General features: G+C 44.0%; 1 protein-coding gene across 5 annotated transcripts in view; it reads right to left on the reverse strand.

Annotated features, from left to right (window-relative positions):
- The window catches only part of CSMD1 (CUB and Sushi multiple domains 1), a 2,016,488-nt gene that overhangs the window by 73,618 nt on the left and 1,924,647 nt on the right, over positions 1 to 18,223 (reverse strand). For all 5 annotated transcript variants that reach the window (XM_058719853.1, XM_058719852.1, XM_058719850.1 and 2 more), the window contains 2 exons: positions 9,437 to 9,631; positions 4,695 to 4,868 (listed from right to left, as the gene is read on the reverse strand). In XM_058719853.1, coding sequence (XP_058575836.1) covers positions 4,695 to 4,868; positions 9,437 to 9,631 — 369 coding nt within the window. The remainder of the gene's footprint in view (positions 1 to 4,694; positions 4,869 to 9,436; positions 9,632 to 18,223) is intronic.

Raw genomic sequence — 18,223 nt, forward strand, 5'->3', positions numbered from 1 at the left:
AGCTGCGGCAGGTTCTCCAGAAGATCCAGCGGAGATCATTCGTGACGGTGGCTACACCGAACAACAGATTTTCAGAGTCGGTGAAACAGCCTTCTGTTAGAACAAGATGCTACAGAGCTTTCCCCGCCAGAGAGAAGTCAATGCCTGGCTTCAGGGCTTCAAAGGAAGACTGGCGCTCCTGTCAGGGGCTAACGCAGCTGGTGCCTTAAGTGCAAGCCGATGCCCACGTACCGTTCTGAAAACCCGCAGGCCCTTCGGAACTGGGCTACATCTACTCCGCCTGCGCTCGACCTGCCTGTGCTCTGCCTGGTCACCCAAGAGCTCTGATGGAGGCGCACGGTGAGACGGATGCGGTTTTCACGCCCGTTAACACAGCATCCATTCCGCAGCCCGTGGGTCAAGGCATCATTTCACCTTTCACATCTTACTATCGAAGAAATGCATTTCACAAGGCTATAGATGCCACAGATGGTGATTCCTCTCATGGATCTGGGCAAAGTAACCTGAAGACCTTCCAGATCGGACTCACCACTCTAGATGCCATTAAGAACATCTATGACTCAGGGGAAGAGGCCAAAATATCAGCATAAATAGGAGTCTGGAACAAGTGGACTCCAACCCTCATGGATGACGCTGAGGGAGTCAAGACTTCATGGGGAAGTAGAGGCAGACGTGGTGGAAGGAGCCAGAGAACGAGAGTCACAAGCGGACGAGGGGCCGCGTCTCACGATCAAACTTGAACAGATGAGGAGACGCTTCATGTGGACAAGCAAAGAAAGGGGTTTCCTGAGATGGAATCTAGTCCTGGTGCAGATGCTGTGATGGTCACTGAGATGGCAACAAAGGACTGAGAACACGACATAAACCGAGTTGAGAAAGCCGCGGCAGGGTTTGAGACGGTGGCTCCAAAGCCGGAAGAAGTCCCACTGCGGGCAAAATGCTATCGAACTGCATCACATGCTGCAGAGAACTTGTTCATAAAAGGAAGAGCCGGTCTATGTGGGAAACTTCCACGCTGCCTCATCTTAGGGAACAGCCACAGCCACCCCGACCTTCAGCTGACCCCATCCTGATCAGTCAGTAACCATCACAACTGAGGCAAGACTCTCCACCAGCAAAAAGGTTGTGAGCAGCTGAAAGCTCGGATTGTGTAGCAATTTTTAGCAATGAAGTATTTTTATTTTAAATTTTTTTTTTCAACGTTTTTTATTTATTTTTGGGACAGAGAGAGACAGAGCATGAACGGGGGAGGGGCAGAGAGAGAGGGAGACACAGAATCGGAAACAGGCTCCAGGCTCCGAGCCATCAGCCCAGAGCCTGACGCGGGGCTCGAACTCACGGACCGCGAGATCGTGACCTGGCCGAAGTCGGACGCTTAACCGACTGCGCCACCCAGGTGCCTCAGCAATGAAGTATTTTTAAATTGAGGCGTGTACATTTGACCCTCGAACAACGCAGGTTTGAACTGTGTGGGTACACATACACGTGGATTTTTTTCAGCGAATCCAGTACTGTAAATGTATTTCCTGTCCTTTAAGGTTTTCTTAATAAATTTTCTCTCTGCTTATTTATTTAGCTTGAGACACAGGGGAGGCACAGAGAAAGAAGGAGAGAGAGAATCCCAAGCAGGCTCCACGCTTAGTGCGGAGCCCGACGTGGGGCCTGATCTCACAACCATGAGACCTTGACATGAGCTGAAATTAAGAGTTGGATGGAGTTAGGGGCACCTGGGTGGCTCAGTGGGGTGAGCGTCCAACTTAGGCTCAGGTCATGATCTCATGATTCAGGAGTTCGAGCCCCACATCAGACTCTGTGCTGACAGCTCAGAGCCTGGAGCCTGCTTCGCATTCTGTGTCTCCCTCTCTCTCCACCCCTCCCTCACTCGTGCTGTCTCTCTCTCTCTCTCTCTCTCTCTCAAATATAAATAAAAATATTAAAAAAACAAAGAGTTGGATGGAGCTTAACTGACTGAGCCATCCGGGTGTCCCTTAAGGACATTTTATTTTCTCTAGCTTACCTGATTGTAAGCATACAGTATATATTACACATAACATACAAAATACGTGTTCATTTATGTTATCAGTAAGACTTTTATGGGGCGCCTGGGTGGCGCAGTCGGTTAAGCGTCCGACTTCAGCCAGGTCACGATCTCGCGGTCCGTGAGTTCGAGCCCCGCGTCAGGCTCTGGGCTGACGGCTCGGAGCCTGGAGCCTGTTTCCCATTCTGTGTCTGCCTCTCTCTCTGCCCCTCCCCCGTTCATGCTCTGTCTCTCTCTGTCCCAAAAATAAATAAAAAATGTTGAAAAAAAAAAAAAATTTTAAAAAAGACTTTTGGTCAGCGATAAGCTATCAGAGGTTCAGTTTTTAGGGGCTCAAAAGTTGTATGTAGATTTTTGACAGGAGGGAGGAGTCAGAGCCCCTAACTGCCGTGTAGTTCAAGGGTCAACTGCACATCATTGTTTTTCCACGTAATGCTATCGCACACTTACCGGACTACAGTATAGCGTACATATAGCTTTTGTGTGCATGGGGAAAACAAAAAATACACTTGACTCACTGTATTGTAATAGTTGCTTGATTGTGTTGGTCTAGAACCAAATCCACAGTTATCTCGGAGGTGTGCCTGCATCACGAATTACACTTTCGAGTCACAGTGGTAGTTGCACAACTGCATTCGCTGACTTTTGAAATATTTATACTAAGTGTATTACCCACCCTTTACTCGTTGTTTTATAAATATATGTGGCAATGTGTCCTATCTAATATTTTTCTAGTTGTTTTTCTTCCGTATTCTCTGCCTCTTCCAATTTTATCATTCCTTATATTTTACACCTAGGTCCTCCTACGCTAATGTGTTATATATTCTTTTCCAGACAGTTTTATTCCTCTTTATTTTCAGTTTCAATTCCTTCAGAACACTCCCTCTCCCAAAAGCTTCTAAGACATATTGTATCGTACCTAAGCCATACTTTGCGGCACACTGGCCCAGACAACTATACAACACACCGTTCAACCTTTCGACTTCAAAGTCCTTATCTGCAGGCAAGAAGAACACCAGAGAAAAAGTGAAGGTTTCTTTGGAATCAACAAGACCCCAGCAGACCCCAGGATGTCAGTTATAGAAATTGTGCCACTCAAACTCCCTGAGGCCGCAGTAACCATCTCACCTCATGAGGCTTTTGTAACCAGTAGGTCACTAGTCAAATGTAAATTGTCACTGCTTTCCGTTATCACAATTAGAGCAGACAAGTATGTTTCTTAGACCACCTGGTTGCCTTCCTAGCACCAAGTGTCTGTCACTCAAGGTAACAGAGAAGAGCTACCCTGAAGGAGGGACGCCTTACGGAGAGTGGTACTCAATGACCAGACATTTTATAATGACACGTAGGAAGGCTCAGAAAATCTCAGAGGCGCTAGTGACTATCAACACAAAATCCCACACACATTCCAAGGAAGTTTCACAGTCTACTGACAACCATACTGACCACACTCAGCAACAATATATGTATTTACACACACAGGGTATGCTGGCAGCTTCCATATAGGTATGACAGCAACTTAAAGAAAGCAGGTGTCAGGGGCACCTGGGTGGCTCAGTTGGTTGAGCGCCTGACTCTTCATTTCAGCTCAGGTCATGATCTCACGGTCATGAGATCGAGCCCCGTATAGGGCTCTGCGCTGAGCATGCAGCCTGCTTCAGATTCTCTCTCTTTCCCTCTGCCCCTCCCCGCTGCTCGCTCTCTCTCTCTCTCTCTCTCTCTCGAATGAAAAAAAAAAAGAAAGAAAGTAGGTGTCCTTTCATGGATAAGAGTGAAAGAAACTCCTTTCGCTGGTTGATTTCCTCTGGAATTATTATTTAGATTCATTTTCTCTCTCTCTCTTTTCCCCCAAATTCTCCTGAGCATTTCTTCAAATTATCTCAAGTAAAAAGACCAGATTTTTACTATTCAAAATTTACTGGTCCTGGCTTCATTCCTGAAGTGATTTCCAGCCCATGGAGAGTCAGAGGCTTAAACTTTCCAGCTTCTATAGCTTTTGAGCGATTACAAAATTATTGAGGTACCACAAAGAGGTCAAAAGGACAAAAGGCAGTTAACATATTTTAAAGATTACTTGGAGACCTACAGGAGCATTGTAAGTCCGTGCTTTAAGCTGCCAATTCAACAATTTCTTATGTTTATTCACTAGATTTTTTTTCAACGAAAAAGATTTTCAACTCAATTTTTTAAAATTATCATGCAGAAAATTTTAATCTTTAAGCGAAGGAAGAACACATAACTGTGCACACACTCTTCTCGAAATAATTCATTGTACTTATGCTGATTGATCTCAGTCACTTCCACTTACTGACACAATGTAAAATTTCTTTTAAAGATAAAGCATGTAGTATTTTTGAGTATCATTTTTGTGTGTCCTAAACTGATGGCATAAAGTTGCGATGATACCCTCAGCACTGTAGAAAACAGTTTCTAAGTCACTCAAGGCAATATGTGACTTTCATTTATTGGCCAGATTAAAAAATAATCCCCTTCAATACTTAAAGAAGTTGCTGTGTGAAGTGTAGTGCTAAGACCAGGTAGGATTTAGTTTCTCTGTTGGAACATTTATAGCAAGAAGTGTTACGCCTTGCCCAACCACAGTCTATTTTTCAGGCTTAGCTAAATTAAAGAAATACCAGATGATAGATTGATTTACCCAGACATCGAGTTTCGGAGCCACTCCAAAGTCCATTTGCTAAGCATTCTCTGACGTGAGACCCCACCAGGGTGTAGCCCGTGTTGCACGTAAATATAGCTGTGGCCCCATAAACTGTGAGCGTGCCAATCTTGTTACCGTTTGGCGGAAAGGAGAGGCTTCCACACGAGATCACTGGAAGGCAAACAAAAAGCGAATGTTACTTCAAGTCTGCGGGTTATTCTCTTGCTTAAGCATGACAAAATCCTCAGCCTTAATTTTTATCAGGGACGGGGATGTCTGGTTAGGGTCAGACAGGTCAACCATCTAGGAGGCTTAATTTTCCTCCTCTTATGCCCTTGGAATGGAAACGTGCGCGCTTAGAGCAGATTCCAAAACCATGCGGTGGACAGACACAGCCACGGGGGCAGACCAGTCAAGCGCGCGGGCCGTCCGCCCGCCCTTCCGTGTGCATCGGCCACAAGAGCCACGTGGCAGTCACCGGACACCTGTTGCAGAACAGGAGTGGTTGTGCCCGGGGCCGTCAGGCGCACTTAGTCACACGTGATGAAAACAGGACGCCCTCGTCAACGGGAGGCCTAGCTCCCCGTTCCCTCCATGTACTTGTGTGACTTGTTGGGACCGTGGAGTCATCAAGGCTGACTGTTCCCAGAGGCTTATGTGTGGTTTTGCACGGGTCACGACCAAGGGTCTGAAGACCCTTATGGGGCACCAAGGACTTGCTGAGTTACTCTGCGTAAAGGGGTTAGGGCCCAGGCCACGGGTAGCTGATCGTTACGGAGTTCTTATCGATAGTGAGCTGATCGGAGGCAGCAAATGTAGCGAAGAAGAACACAGACCCTGGCTCCAGGCTCCTCAGGTTCGGTCCTCGCTTTGCCAGTTACGGGGAGGCCGGTTTCCTCCAAGACTCCGGGGTCCTCCTTAGTTCCTCTCTTACACGTTCCTACCAACACCTGCCCGCAGAGCCACGCACTGGCTCTAACGAGAGGGCGTGTGCAAGTGCCAAAGCGACGCTTGGTACCCAATCAGGGCTCGGTCGGGGCCAACTGACACGGAGCTGACCTGGGGACCTATTTCGTGGGCTGAATCCGTGTGAACGCCTCGACTGACGATTCAAGGGACGACAACGTTTACGGCTGTGCCACATAGACCAGGGTTTTGAATGGAGCCGATCTTACTCCGAGGGGTCCCCGCTGTGGTTCCATTTCAAACAGACAAATGGACACAGGCAGCTGGTGTGTGTCCTGGGGAGGATGTCTCAGCAGGAATTCGGACAGGGGAGGTCGTGATCGGAACGTTATTGTTGTTGAAGTTCCAGCTTCTGGGATCGCTCAACTCGTAGGGCTGTGTCTCATGTGCAGCGACAGTGCTAACACGTGCCCGGGGCCGAATGTCAACGGATTCCCGCAGAAGTTAATTTTTTTTTTTTTTTTACAATTTATCACGAACTTTCCACTAAGCCCTTCCCAAACACACTGCGAGCTTCGCCTTGAGTTAGGATATTTAAAGATCCGTGTGCAGCCACTCAGCATAATTAGACCGTGTCCTGAAACGTCCGCACGGTCAGAAACGCGCTAGCGGCCGTGAGGTCCCCTGGGGCCAGAATGCACCCTCAGTGGACGGCAAGCCCGCTCTATGGCCGCCGCTCCTTCACCTCCGGGGAAATGTCCCTGTGCCCACGGGGTCTGGGGCTTGTCCTCCGTCAGGCTCACCAGCCTGTAGGGAGGACTAAGGGAGCATGGCCGCGGCTTGTCCGCAGTGGGGCAATGGGGGCTCAGCCGGCAGGGGACCCACATGGCGATGGTGACAGCGACACTCACTTGGGGAAGCTGTCCTGACACGCACACGCACACACGCCACACCACCCCCCCCACACACACACACCACACTCACAACACACATATACACCACGTATACACATATGCTTTGTCAAACATCCAAGTAGAGCCTCGTTTCCATGTTGTTTTCTCCTCCCAAGTATTTGTGTGGTCCACACCGCCTCCCCTCACTGTGACCAGGGATCACAAGCCATGGGTGTCTCTCCCCCCAGGGCAGTGTCCTTCCCCTTGCCTTCAGTTCTACAATTATGTGCATATTGAAATCCTCAACTTAGAAAAAAAAGTCATGTTGTGACATGGTGTTTCTAGACCTGTAAGGCCATCTTTCCTGTCAGAAATACGGATAGTGTTAGTGAGTGTGGCAAATAAATATAAGGTCAAGAGTAGGGACTTTCCGGTACGTTCTACCTGGAAAAGTCCTCCTGAATGTGCAGATGAACATGAACACAAACAGATGACGTGACATGACTGTGGATGGTTGGGGGCAGTTTATTGTGAAGATAGCGTCACAGGACAGGTGACTGTTAAGTATGTGAAGGCATGCTGTGTAGACCACAGTCTGGAATTGCTTTAGTAGGCACCGAGGAATGACGCCAAGATGTCTGGTTATAAGTCAAAGGAAGGCCTTGCTCAAAGTGAAAATATTCAAACATGACTCAGCTGCCCCTGGGGTCATGACCGCCCTGAGTTATTTAAGTTATTTTAACTTAAAAAAAATGTATCAGTAGAGATAAAAATTAATCAAAAATATCCATATCAAGTCTTTTTGGGGGAAGAAAAACAACATTTTCAGTTTGGTCACAAAAGTAATAGTTACCTTGGTCAGCTTTTCCTACCACTGATAATATGAACAGCATAATGCATACCCTTGGGCACAGATGCTGGTCTCTAACACCCTTTTCCACCAAAAGTTTCCAGAGCTCCTTGGAGAATGGCTGATTCCTTGTTAAGAAAAACTCAGGATGAGCATAAAATATCCTGTCTTCCTGAGAAAACAGGGACAACTTGAAAGACATCATAAGGAGAAGATGAAGAAACCAGGGAGAAGGGACTCGCTCTGGCCACACTGGAATGATGAAAACTACAAATAATGATTAAAAAAAACCCCAGCAATCAGTGATTTCACTGGAACCCACTGACTGTGGAAAAGGCCACAGGTCCATGATATTTGAGATAGATAAATATCAAAGTGTGATGTGATACAACAACCCATACCAATGAATGGCTGACAATTTCCAAAGTACATTTGTATGCCAAGTTGGCTGGAGAGATCTCCAGATATATGGATTTCTGGCTGTTGTTCCTGGACCAAACTTAGTATTGGGATCACCAGACTGAGGTATGTTAAAGCCAGAAAGACAGACTTTCTAGAATTTCAGAAGAATGGAGGCAAATACACATATTATGGATGGTAGAAACCCAACTTTGCTTTCTTCCCCCCAAAGAAGTAGAAACCTCCTGCTAAGGAGTTTGGTTCAATAATCAGGCTGGCCCTGCCCCCGGTTTTTGTAAACATTCTTCTAAACATGAGTCTCCCTGTGTCAGTTCTTCTGGAATGGAGATTTGGGACTTTGGTGTAACGTGTTGTGGCATAGCAAATACCCACCTAACACTAACACCATCCTCCCCAGGCACACCAGGCAACAAGAAAGCCCAGCAAAAACTAGACTGGACGGTTGTATCCGCAGAAGCCCCGCGTGAACTCCCCACTTCCAAGAAGTTTACGTGCGCCTACTTTTAAGACTCTGATTCTGGATCGAAACTGACGGAATGTTGCCTAGAAAGTCTGAGAGAGGCAAAAGGTAGAGGCTCCCCAGTCTTTCGCCTCCACTCTCCTCGCTGAGCTTAGTGACTGAGTCTCTGAATCACACCATGGAGCTTTGCAGTGGATGCCTGTAAGGGAGACCCGCGTGGATGTGGGAAGGAGGGGATTCCCTAATTCGGACCGAGAGGAACAAGGAAGAAATTCAGTATGAATGAAGTCAAACCAGGACACTTGTGACAAAGGCAAGGGAACCGTTAATGATTACTCTGGAAAACAGGCTTCAGACAGGGCTGTCTGGGGACCTGGTGGTGTCATGCACTCGGACTATGGAGGAGGTCCTCAAGTTCACTGACCCTCCCTAACTTACCTTCGTGCTCCTGACTGAGCGCTTGATACATGTTTACTTACCGTTGGCTCTATTCAAAGTTGAATTAGGATGGCTATGTCAAAGACAACAAAGCATTCTTTTGTCATTTTTCTTATTTTATTCTGGTTTCTTCTTATTAAGCTGTGTGCTTGATAAATTTGACACTGGTCTGACTACTTGTTTCTGTGCATGATAATTTCCTCTGAACAACCCACTAAAGAGTATGTGTTAAATATATCTGAGTCAAATAGTGCTCTGAACAATACTAATATTGTTTTATTTTTCTATTTATTCATATTTGTTATAAAACCCACTCAAAGGCTTAATTGCTTATCTTGTACCTATGAGAATAATAATCTCCCTTTTCAAGACAGTCATTATTTGAGAATATAATATCTTCAGCATAAATAATATTTCCCAAGATCCTAATTAGAGGGTTTGAATAGTCAGTGCATGGAAGGAGTTATCTTTTGAAACATAGGCCTGGATTTGTTTTTGAGTTGATCTGAAATATCGGAGTATTCGAATATTTTAAAATGTATACAACGCAATCATTAATAAATAGAACATTTAATATTTAACCCGGCCATCATACATTTTAAGTATGTCGCATAAAAATCCATATTCATCATTATAATGATGAGAAATGCCATTTGGTTACATTATTAATCCATAGGGGCAATCACTCACAGTGGGGGGTTAAAAGGTGGCGGTCAGTGATGTCACTAATTCAGAATGGCTACCTGACCTGGGAAGTGCACTGGTCACTCACCTCGACATCTGGGTCTCTCGTCGCCTAGGCTCCACGTTCCATTGGCTTGGCACTGTGCCAGCCTCTGGCCCTCCAGGTAATAGCCAGGACTGCAGCTCAGCACGACCTGAGCTCCATACTCGTTCAGTGACCCCGAAACCAGTCTCCAGGTGACGTGCTCCGGGAGCTGAGCTTCGATGCCAGGACAAATCACCGCTGGAAATGAAACATACTTATTAACATCACCATTGTTTTCTCGACAGATCAGATCACGTTTGCTTTTAATGGTAAGACCCTTGTCTCTGAACTTGATCTTGCAAAACAGAAGCTGCTGGCCTATTATTTCAGGTGCTCTTCTCTACTACCCACATAGTCACAGGAGGATGATCATGCATGGAAAATGCATTCGGCGGCCTCATTGCAGGTGCATTGGCGATTGTGCAGTGACGCTGTGATAGAAACGGATAAATCACCCACAAGAAGTTGCACGGTTCATTTGGATGGAAAATCTTCATCAGGTAAATGAGCACATGCGTAGAAGAATCTTACATATCATTTGTCTCAATTTCCTCTGAGAATCTTGGAATAGAATAGACATTGACAACGAGCTTGGGCACAAACGATCAGAAAATCGTATGCCCCCATTCCCTTCCTCTCTATGAAACACACCTACATAAGATATTCTGTATGTTACTGGCCTTACAGGCACACAGCATTTATCTGCAGACTGCATTAATACTGTCAGGACAAATGTTTAATAGATCTTAAAAGAGACCATCTTTTCATGCTCTTAGGAGAAGGCCTAGAATTACAGTAACTACTGAATACAGAGCAGGAGCTACAAATGTAATAACAGTGATAATAGTGGTAATGGTGTCACCCATGCCATTTTCTTGGGGAGGACTTCAAGCGATCTGCGAATATGCTGAAAATGTATGCAAAATTTAATATATGTGAGTATATATATATGTGTGTGTGTGTATATATATATATATATATATATATATACACTAAAGTAAAATAATATATGAAATGAATTTTACAAAGTTGGCACTCCATTTCTCCATATATGAACATTCAAGGCAGTCGACCACCTTCAGAACTGAGCTGACTGGTTAATTTATTGAGCCTGGAAGATTTAGCTGGAGAAATCAGAGCTTTTTCAGAATGATATTAATAAATTACTTATTTAGTAGTAAATTAGAAAGCAAATTCTATATAGTTTATCATAGTTGAATCGGACATATTCAAATGTTACAAAAATCTCACTGAATCTTCTATCTGTAATTTACCAGTACTAAATGCGAACAAAGTGAAAAAAATGGACTTTTCAGTATTATTACAATAATATCAATGACGAATAAAATGTGAAAAGGATTTGCTAATTTGAAAGTAGTCCTTAGGTCTGTTTCTCTTTAGTATTTTTAAAGGAAATGATTGTCCAAAATTTTTATGGATTCAAAATGGATATTCAAAGTGGATTAAAATCCTAAGTGTGAGTCCTAAAACCATAAAAATCCTAGAAGAAAGCAAAGGCAATAATTTCTTTGATATCGGCCACGGAATGATTTTTCTAGATGTGTCTCCTTTGGCAAGAGACGTAAAAGCAACAGTAAACTATTGGGACTACACCAAAATCAAAAAGCTTCCATTCAGCAAAAGAAACCAACAACAAAGCAAAAAGGTAATATACTGAATGGGAGAAGATATTTGCAAATGATATATACATTAAGGTGTTAACATCCAAAATATATAAAGAACTTATACAACTCAACCCCAAGAAAACAAGTAACCCAATTAAAAAATGGGCAGATGACCTGAAGAGTCACTTTTCCAAAGAAAATTACACATGGCCAATAGACACATGAAAAGATGTTCAACATCATTAACCATTGGGGGAATGCAAAGCAGAACCCTGTGAGAATGGTTAAATTAAAACACACACACACACACACACACACACACACACACACACACACACAGGAATGTTACTCAACCATAAAAAAGAATGAAATCTTGCCTTTTGCAACAACATGGGTGGACTTAGAATAATGCTAAGTGAAATAGGTTCATCAGAGAAGAACAAATATCATATGACTTCACTCCTATGTGGAATTTAAGAAACAAAACAAATGAACAAAGGAAAAAGAGACAAACAGACTCTTAAATATGGAGAACAAACTGGTGGTCACCAGAGGGAGGTGGGGGGGGATGGGGAAATAGGAGAAAGGGATTAAGAGTACACTTATCCTAATAAGCATTGAGTAATATATAGAATTGTTGAATTACTGTATTGTACGCCTGAAACTAATAGAATACTCACTGTATGTTAATTACAACCGAACAAAAAGTAAAACTTATATGGATATTTAAGTGTTTTGCCTGAATAATACAAGCAAATTCTACTCTAACTGGAATACCTTTCGAATTCCAGGCAGGATGGCTATTTCTGAAAAGTTTTTAATGCCTTTAACCTTGTAAATCCATAGCTCCATTTCAATCCCACTGCCTATGTCAACTAAAGTGCATTTCATTTCACCAAAAACTGTACTTCTACAATGAGCTGAATTGTTTTCAATGACCTGAACTAACTTTTACAAACTTTACTTGTGCCAGGAAGGGTTCGCTGTTGGCATTTACAGTGGAAACGGTCGTTTACTTTGAGCTCATATCATCTACGGTGGTGATTTCCAAATTCGGTATGATTACCTCTTTCTTTGTGAAAGTGCTCTTTGGTTTGCTTTAGAATTATCTGATTCTGTTAAACCAGAAAAAAAAAAAACTGATCACTCGAATCTCTTTCTCTCTAGTAGGCTAACAGCTCTTTTACTGTAAGCACTATGTCTTTTCACATTTTTTATTGAGTATGTTTGCCCTAAAACAGGTGCTGATGACATATACTTATAAATCTGAGTGAGTGAACATGTGTGTGTGTGAGCGTGTGTTCACACTTTGAAAACTAATGTGCCAAGAAAGTGTTGTGGCAGCAAAAAACAACAACAACAACAACAACAACAACAACAACAACAACAAAAAACCCAAAAAAACAAAAAACAAAAAACAAACCTGCAAAGGAATGGAAGTGATAAAACCATACGGGTGGAACCTGAGTAAAGGGAAAAGTAAGACTGGAATAAATATTTAATGTGAAAGTTCTGCAAAGGGAGAGGGGCAAGAGCAGAGGTCCTCAGAAGCTGTGGCAATTGGGGTTCTATTTAATACCTTCAGAGATGCCCAGAGGGATAACCTATAGCAAATGTCTAAGCATGAACAAGTGAGGCCGTGGTCTGGGTGATAACATCCCAAGGAATGTCAACCAAGATGGTGCCAGAAAATGGTTTCCTCCAGATGGTGGAGAAAAGGGGGCCACTTGGTCAGTTTTATCCAAGTGGACGTCCGCATTCTTATGCAAACAACATGAGAAACCTAGAAACCAATGAGCCCTAAGGAATTAGTGCCGATGAAAGTGTCACAGAAGGCAGTGCCCCTGGTTGCCTTGGCCTGGCGGCAGGGGAAACCCCAATCTTGTGCCCGAATTCTGGGCCTTGTGGGAGGAAAAGGGACTTGAATAGACAAAGGACCCTTTGTGGGCCCCAAATACCACCTCATTCTCCCCTTGGCGTTTCTGTAAGGTGAGCAGCCCCGGTCACACAGGTCAGAGACCTGACAAGGGTTTTCCTGGCTTGTTCTTCCTTCCCTCTCCCCCCCATCCCCCACGGGCAGGGAGAGATCCGCTGGTTCTCCCCATGCCACCCCCTTCTCCAGAAGACCCTCATCCCACCCCCTTCTCCAGCTCACCCTCACCCTCTGCTCACACCCACACCCCCGCCCCCACACACACAATTTCTGTCTTGCAAACATTTCCGTGACAACATAAAATATTTTGTATTTTACTTGAGAATTTATATTGAGAATCTGATTCTACCGTGAGTGATTCTGATTTGTTACCGACTCCTTTGGCCAGCGGCAAAGCAGAAAGACTAACCATTGTTTTGTATAAGGTATTCAGACAATGATAGTATTTCCACCATAAAGAAAGCCCTTTAGACTTCCCCGTCCCCACAATAAATTACAGACACATATCATACATTTTCTGGGGTGTTCCCATCAGTCCCTCCATGCAGGGATGCAACTCTCTTTTCTCTTTTAACAACAGATCCCCCCATTATACCCAACAAGGGGAGTGCTTCTTATCACCAAGTTCAAGCACATTTAATTAGATTTGTAAAATCACCATTGGATGCCATCACAGGAGAATGATTTAATCAGCCTCGTAAATGTTCTTCGCGCTCACAACTTGGGCGAGCTTTCAGCATGCCATTAATCGGCTGTCCTCACTGGTCGGGGGGGCCCAAAAGCCGGCTCAGTTCTGGTGCATTAGAAGCTGAGGAACAAGCCTGCTTGGGCTTAGGCAAATAAGGAATGTAAGGTCTTTGAGCAAAGACATTGAAAGACAGAGATTTCAATGCAGTCCACACCCTCCCATTTCAACACTGCTCTGGGAGGAAGCCCCACCACCAAGACTGGATTGAAAGCATGAGATTCTTAAGGAAATACATTGTTTCTGGATTTTTGTTTTAAGCTCAGATGTTAACCAAATCCTGAGTGTGTGAGTTGTTTAGAATAAGAGTAGCGAATTAGTAGAGCTCAAATCACAGAGTTTTAAAAGCAACCTTTTAGCAGGTAACTTACAGGCTTACTGAGAGTGATCAGACTTTTGCTACCAGACCAAAAAAATGTCCCAACACTTCAAAGCCCCTAACCGCCACCCCCCTCCCCAAGATTCCTGACTGAATCTAAACCCTCTGAACATTCTCATGTTCTTTCTAGTCCTGGAATTGCCAGATTTCTTCGCATTCAATTATGAAGTTTACAAAAGCCCCTTCTTGAGATCAGACATTTTTCTGCCCCAGGCTTCTTGTTATTTTGCTCCTATGTTAGTTTTAATAAGTAGATCTTAGTGGAGTCAGACCCTAGAGCATTTACCTAACTAACTGTAACTAAGTAAAAAAAAAAAAAAAAAAAAAAAAAGAATATTCCAGCTCTTTCCCTAGCTTAAAGGTAAACACCTTCCAGGAAATCTGATTTCAATAACAAAAAAGACTAATACTGAATTAACTTCATCTGCTTAGTGATACTGGTAAATACTGTTCAGATTTTTTTTTATAATTCTATAATCGAAGTTCCCTACTAAAGCCATTTTTTTTTCAATTACATAAAATGGTTTATTTTTTAATTATACTAAACCAACCCCTGAACGGGATGAAAACAGTACTGATAATCAGGGAGTAGATTTATAGTAAAATAAGCTTAGTATTTCACTCCTTATCCACTGGGCTCACAACAAAGGAATCCACAGTATTTACATCACCAATGCCTGTGTTTTAAAAACTTGGCTTTTCAGTTCCCTCTAAACATCCCTAGAAGTTTCCTGTTGTGGGCATGTGTCTTCTTTTTATCTGTGTGTTTTTTCTGTCCCGTAAGTTGCACACGTAAGGTCACGGTTTCAGTATGCACCGATAACCAACACTGAACCAGCTCTTATAATTAGGAACATCTTTAGAGTTTTTGCGGAAAGAAAATTGTTTGCTTAAAAATAGTCGATGTGTTTGTTTAAACGTTCTTTCCCATTTCCCCTAGTGAGACTTTCCTCCTTCCGTTGTTTTAAGTAAGAGTCTAACAATGTCTCCGGGGTAATTTGTAGGTTATGATGAATGTGACCCTAAATTCTGACATTGTTGTAAATACAACATAGTGCCATGAGAGCAGGGCCAGGGCCCTGTCCAAGGACTTGAGGACGCTTTCATGGAGACAAACCACACAAACTAGGGACTGGCATTGAAGCCGGTGGCCATCCGGCTGAGGTACGCCTGACGTGAAATGCTATACAAGTGGATGACACCTGCTTTGGTCAGATCCTCAATCTCTAATACTTGGGACACAGGTCTGCAGACATCCAAAGGGACAAGATAAAAGAAGGGTGGGGAGCCGTGGATGCTTCCAGAAAGTTGGTGGTTTGGTGCTGTAGCGGGGGTGCGGGAGGCACCATGAAAGCTGGCGCATGAGAAGACACGATTTCGATCCAGTGCTGAGTGAATAGGGAGCCGTTTCTTCTGATGGTGTGGCACTACAGTGACACGAGGACATTAATATGCAACAAATACGTTCTGCTTACACACACTCTCTCTGCTAAGACTCCACACACACAGGACCAGGTGGAGCATCATGACTGTGTGTAAGATGGGGCTAAGCTAGGAAACTCGGAACTCGTGAACTTCCCTTCCAGCGATGAGTACAATGTTCCTAAATTCTTATAATTTAGTGCATGAGGTCATACATGGAGTCAAGTCATTTTTTTCTTCAAAACACTTCAGTAGGAGTGACAGATGTGTGGAAACATTCTTTTTGGATGGTACATGATTGTAACATTTCAAGTAATCAGCATCACGTCATTCTGTGGGGACACTGATGTCAAGAACTCATAGAAATGTGTGTTAATTTTCCCGTCTCTCCATAATTTTGGGTTTAGAATAGTTAAGTGAAAATATACTTATATTATACTTATATTTATACTTAGTAAATGCATACTTATATTTACTGTATATATATATATATATATAGACTTTAATAATATTATATATATATGTATATTTAGTAAGATGAATAGACTTAATCATTCAATGTAACAGAAAAGAATAATCATTAGTTTCGACATCAATGTATGTACAGAATATGCAGAATGATCACTAACCCTAAAGTGTTGTGTGTTTGGGGCGCCTGGGCAGCTCAGTCGGTCAAGCGTCCGACTTTGGCTCAGGTCATGATCTCACAGTAGGTGGGTTCGAACCCCGCATCAGGCTCTGTGCCGACAGCTCGGAGCCTGGAGCCTGCTTCGGATTCTGTGTCTCCCTCTCCCTCTGCCCCTCCCCCAACCATGCTTTGTGTGTCTCTTTCTCAAAAATAAATAAACTTTGAAAAACTAAAAACTAAAATAAAGTGTTGTCTATTTAATGCATTAGTTACTTGAAACTATCTATGTCTATATCTATATATCTATATCTATATATCTATATCTATATCTATATCTCTATATCTATAAAACCATGCACAATTTCAAGTTTGCAGGACTATTTTACATTTCAGGAAGTGTGTGCTCCGTGCTTGACCCAGGTGTGGAAGCATTCTGGAGCACAGCTACACATACCAGAGGCAGACCCCTGGCCAGCTGACAGCAGCACGGCTCGCCTGGCACACGTCTCAGCCTGCTGGGCTGGGCAAAGGCTCAGCCATCCAGACTAAAAGGGAGAAAACCTCTCATGTTCATGAGTCACTCTGCTTACATGGCAGCAAATTAAAAAAAAGCAACTGTAAAAAAGCAGTTTCCTCACATCTCGTCTGACGGGGGCCCTGATGTCCATTCCACAGGCACTTACAAAGAGATGGCCGTCAGCCCAATGGACAAATGCACCTGCTGTTGCAGGGTTTATGCTTCTCAAAGATAAAATAATAATAACTAACATATTCCATTACTCAGGGGCCGCAAATGACCTATAAGAAACAAGACCCAGATTTACCATGGGGCATTTCAGGGCACATTTTCTTTCTTATGTTTATCAAGGCGCCAAGGGGAACCTGTTCACAAGTCCAATTAAAACACAAAAAGCTAGACTAAGCCATGTTCAGTCTTTGCAAAAGAAAATCATAGAGTGGAGCACAGCTAGCCCTAAAGCAGGGGTCTGAATCTAATCTGAAACAATATCTAAACTCCAACGGAGCACCATGATCCCAAAAGGACGGTTTCAATAACCACAGTGAGTTTGCACAACCTTAATGTACAGCCTTCAAACCCCTCCCCAGCAGAATCTACAGTAGCTGAGGTTTGGCGCTAACGGTCGGCCATGACAGAGGCTTCCAGGGCTGGCGAGGACTCCTCCCTCACCTTGTACACAACTGCACAAACCCATCCCGCAAAGTGACGCACCCCGACGTCGAGGAGCAGGAACCCAGCAGGCGTCTACTGGCTGTTTGACAACTTTGTGTAGGCTCACACAGCACATCACCTGCCAGGTCTGCTCCCCGGGTCTGCACCGGGCACGGGACGAATCAGGGCAGGCTGGGGAGCGCTGGGGGACACTGCGCACGTCTCCGGCACATGCTGCCAGCTGAGGCTCTGAACTGACCTTTTGGCCTGGGCTATTTTCCAAGTCTTGTAACAAACAGACTTCCTTGGAAGCTGGAAATAGATTTGTGTCTCCTACAAAAGTCCTTTTTTCCCTTTAGCTTTAATATGCATTAAATATGTACTTAATTTAATATGCATTAAAAAAGACATATGCATATGATGATTATGTGTTTAGATCAAGCGGGAACTGGATTCTTCTTCATCGGCTTTGCTAACATCTTCACTGAAATCCCTTGTAAATGCATCCTGTGGGGCAAGATGGGCCCATTCACACTAGCTGCAAGGCGGAGTCCAGCCTCCAGCAGGGAGGGGCCGGCGGCAGACAGATGGCTTCAGTCCTGACTCTGCCGTGGACCGACCATGCAACCTTGGGGGGTTTTCCACTTTTGGGGGCTCCAGTCCCCATCTGCATGATGTGGATAATGATAGTGCTGCAAAGGTCCATTAAAGGGCTCAGACTGCAGGCATGTAAATGCTCATGACAGGGCCTGGGGCGTAGTGGAAAGTCACAGAGGCCTGATGTACAGCTGGTGTCATGACACAGGGCTCAGCGATGTGACTTACGATCAAACAATGTTTGTCAAGGAGCCAAGGGTAACGTATCGTGTGTATTCTACTCTGAAGAT

Source organism: Neofelis nebulosa, chromosome 3 (genome assembly GCF_028018385.1).
Source record: "Neofelis nebulosa isolate mNeoNeb1 chromosome 3, mNeoNeb1.pri, whole genome shotgun sequence".
NCBI lineage: Eukaryota > Metazoa > Chordata > Mammalia > Carnivora > Felidae > Neofelis > Neofelis nebulosa.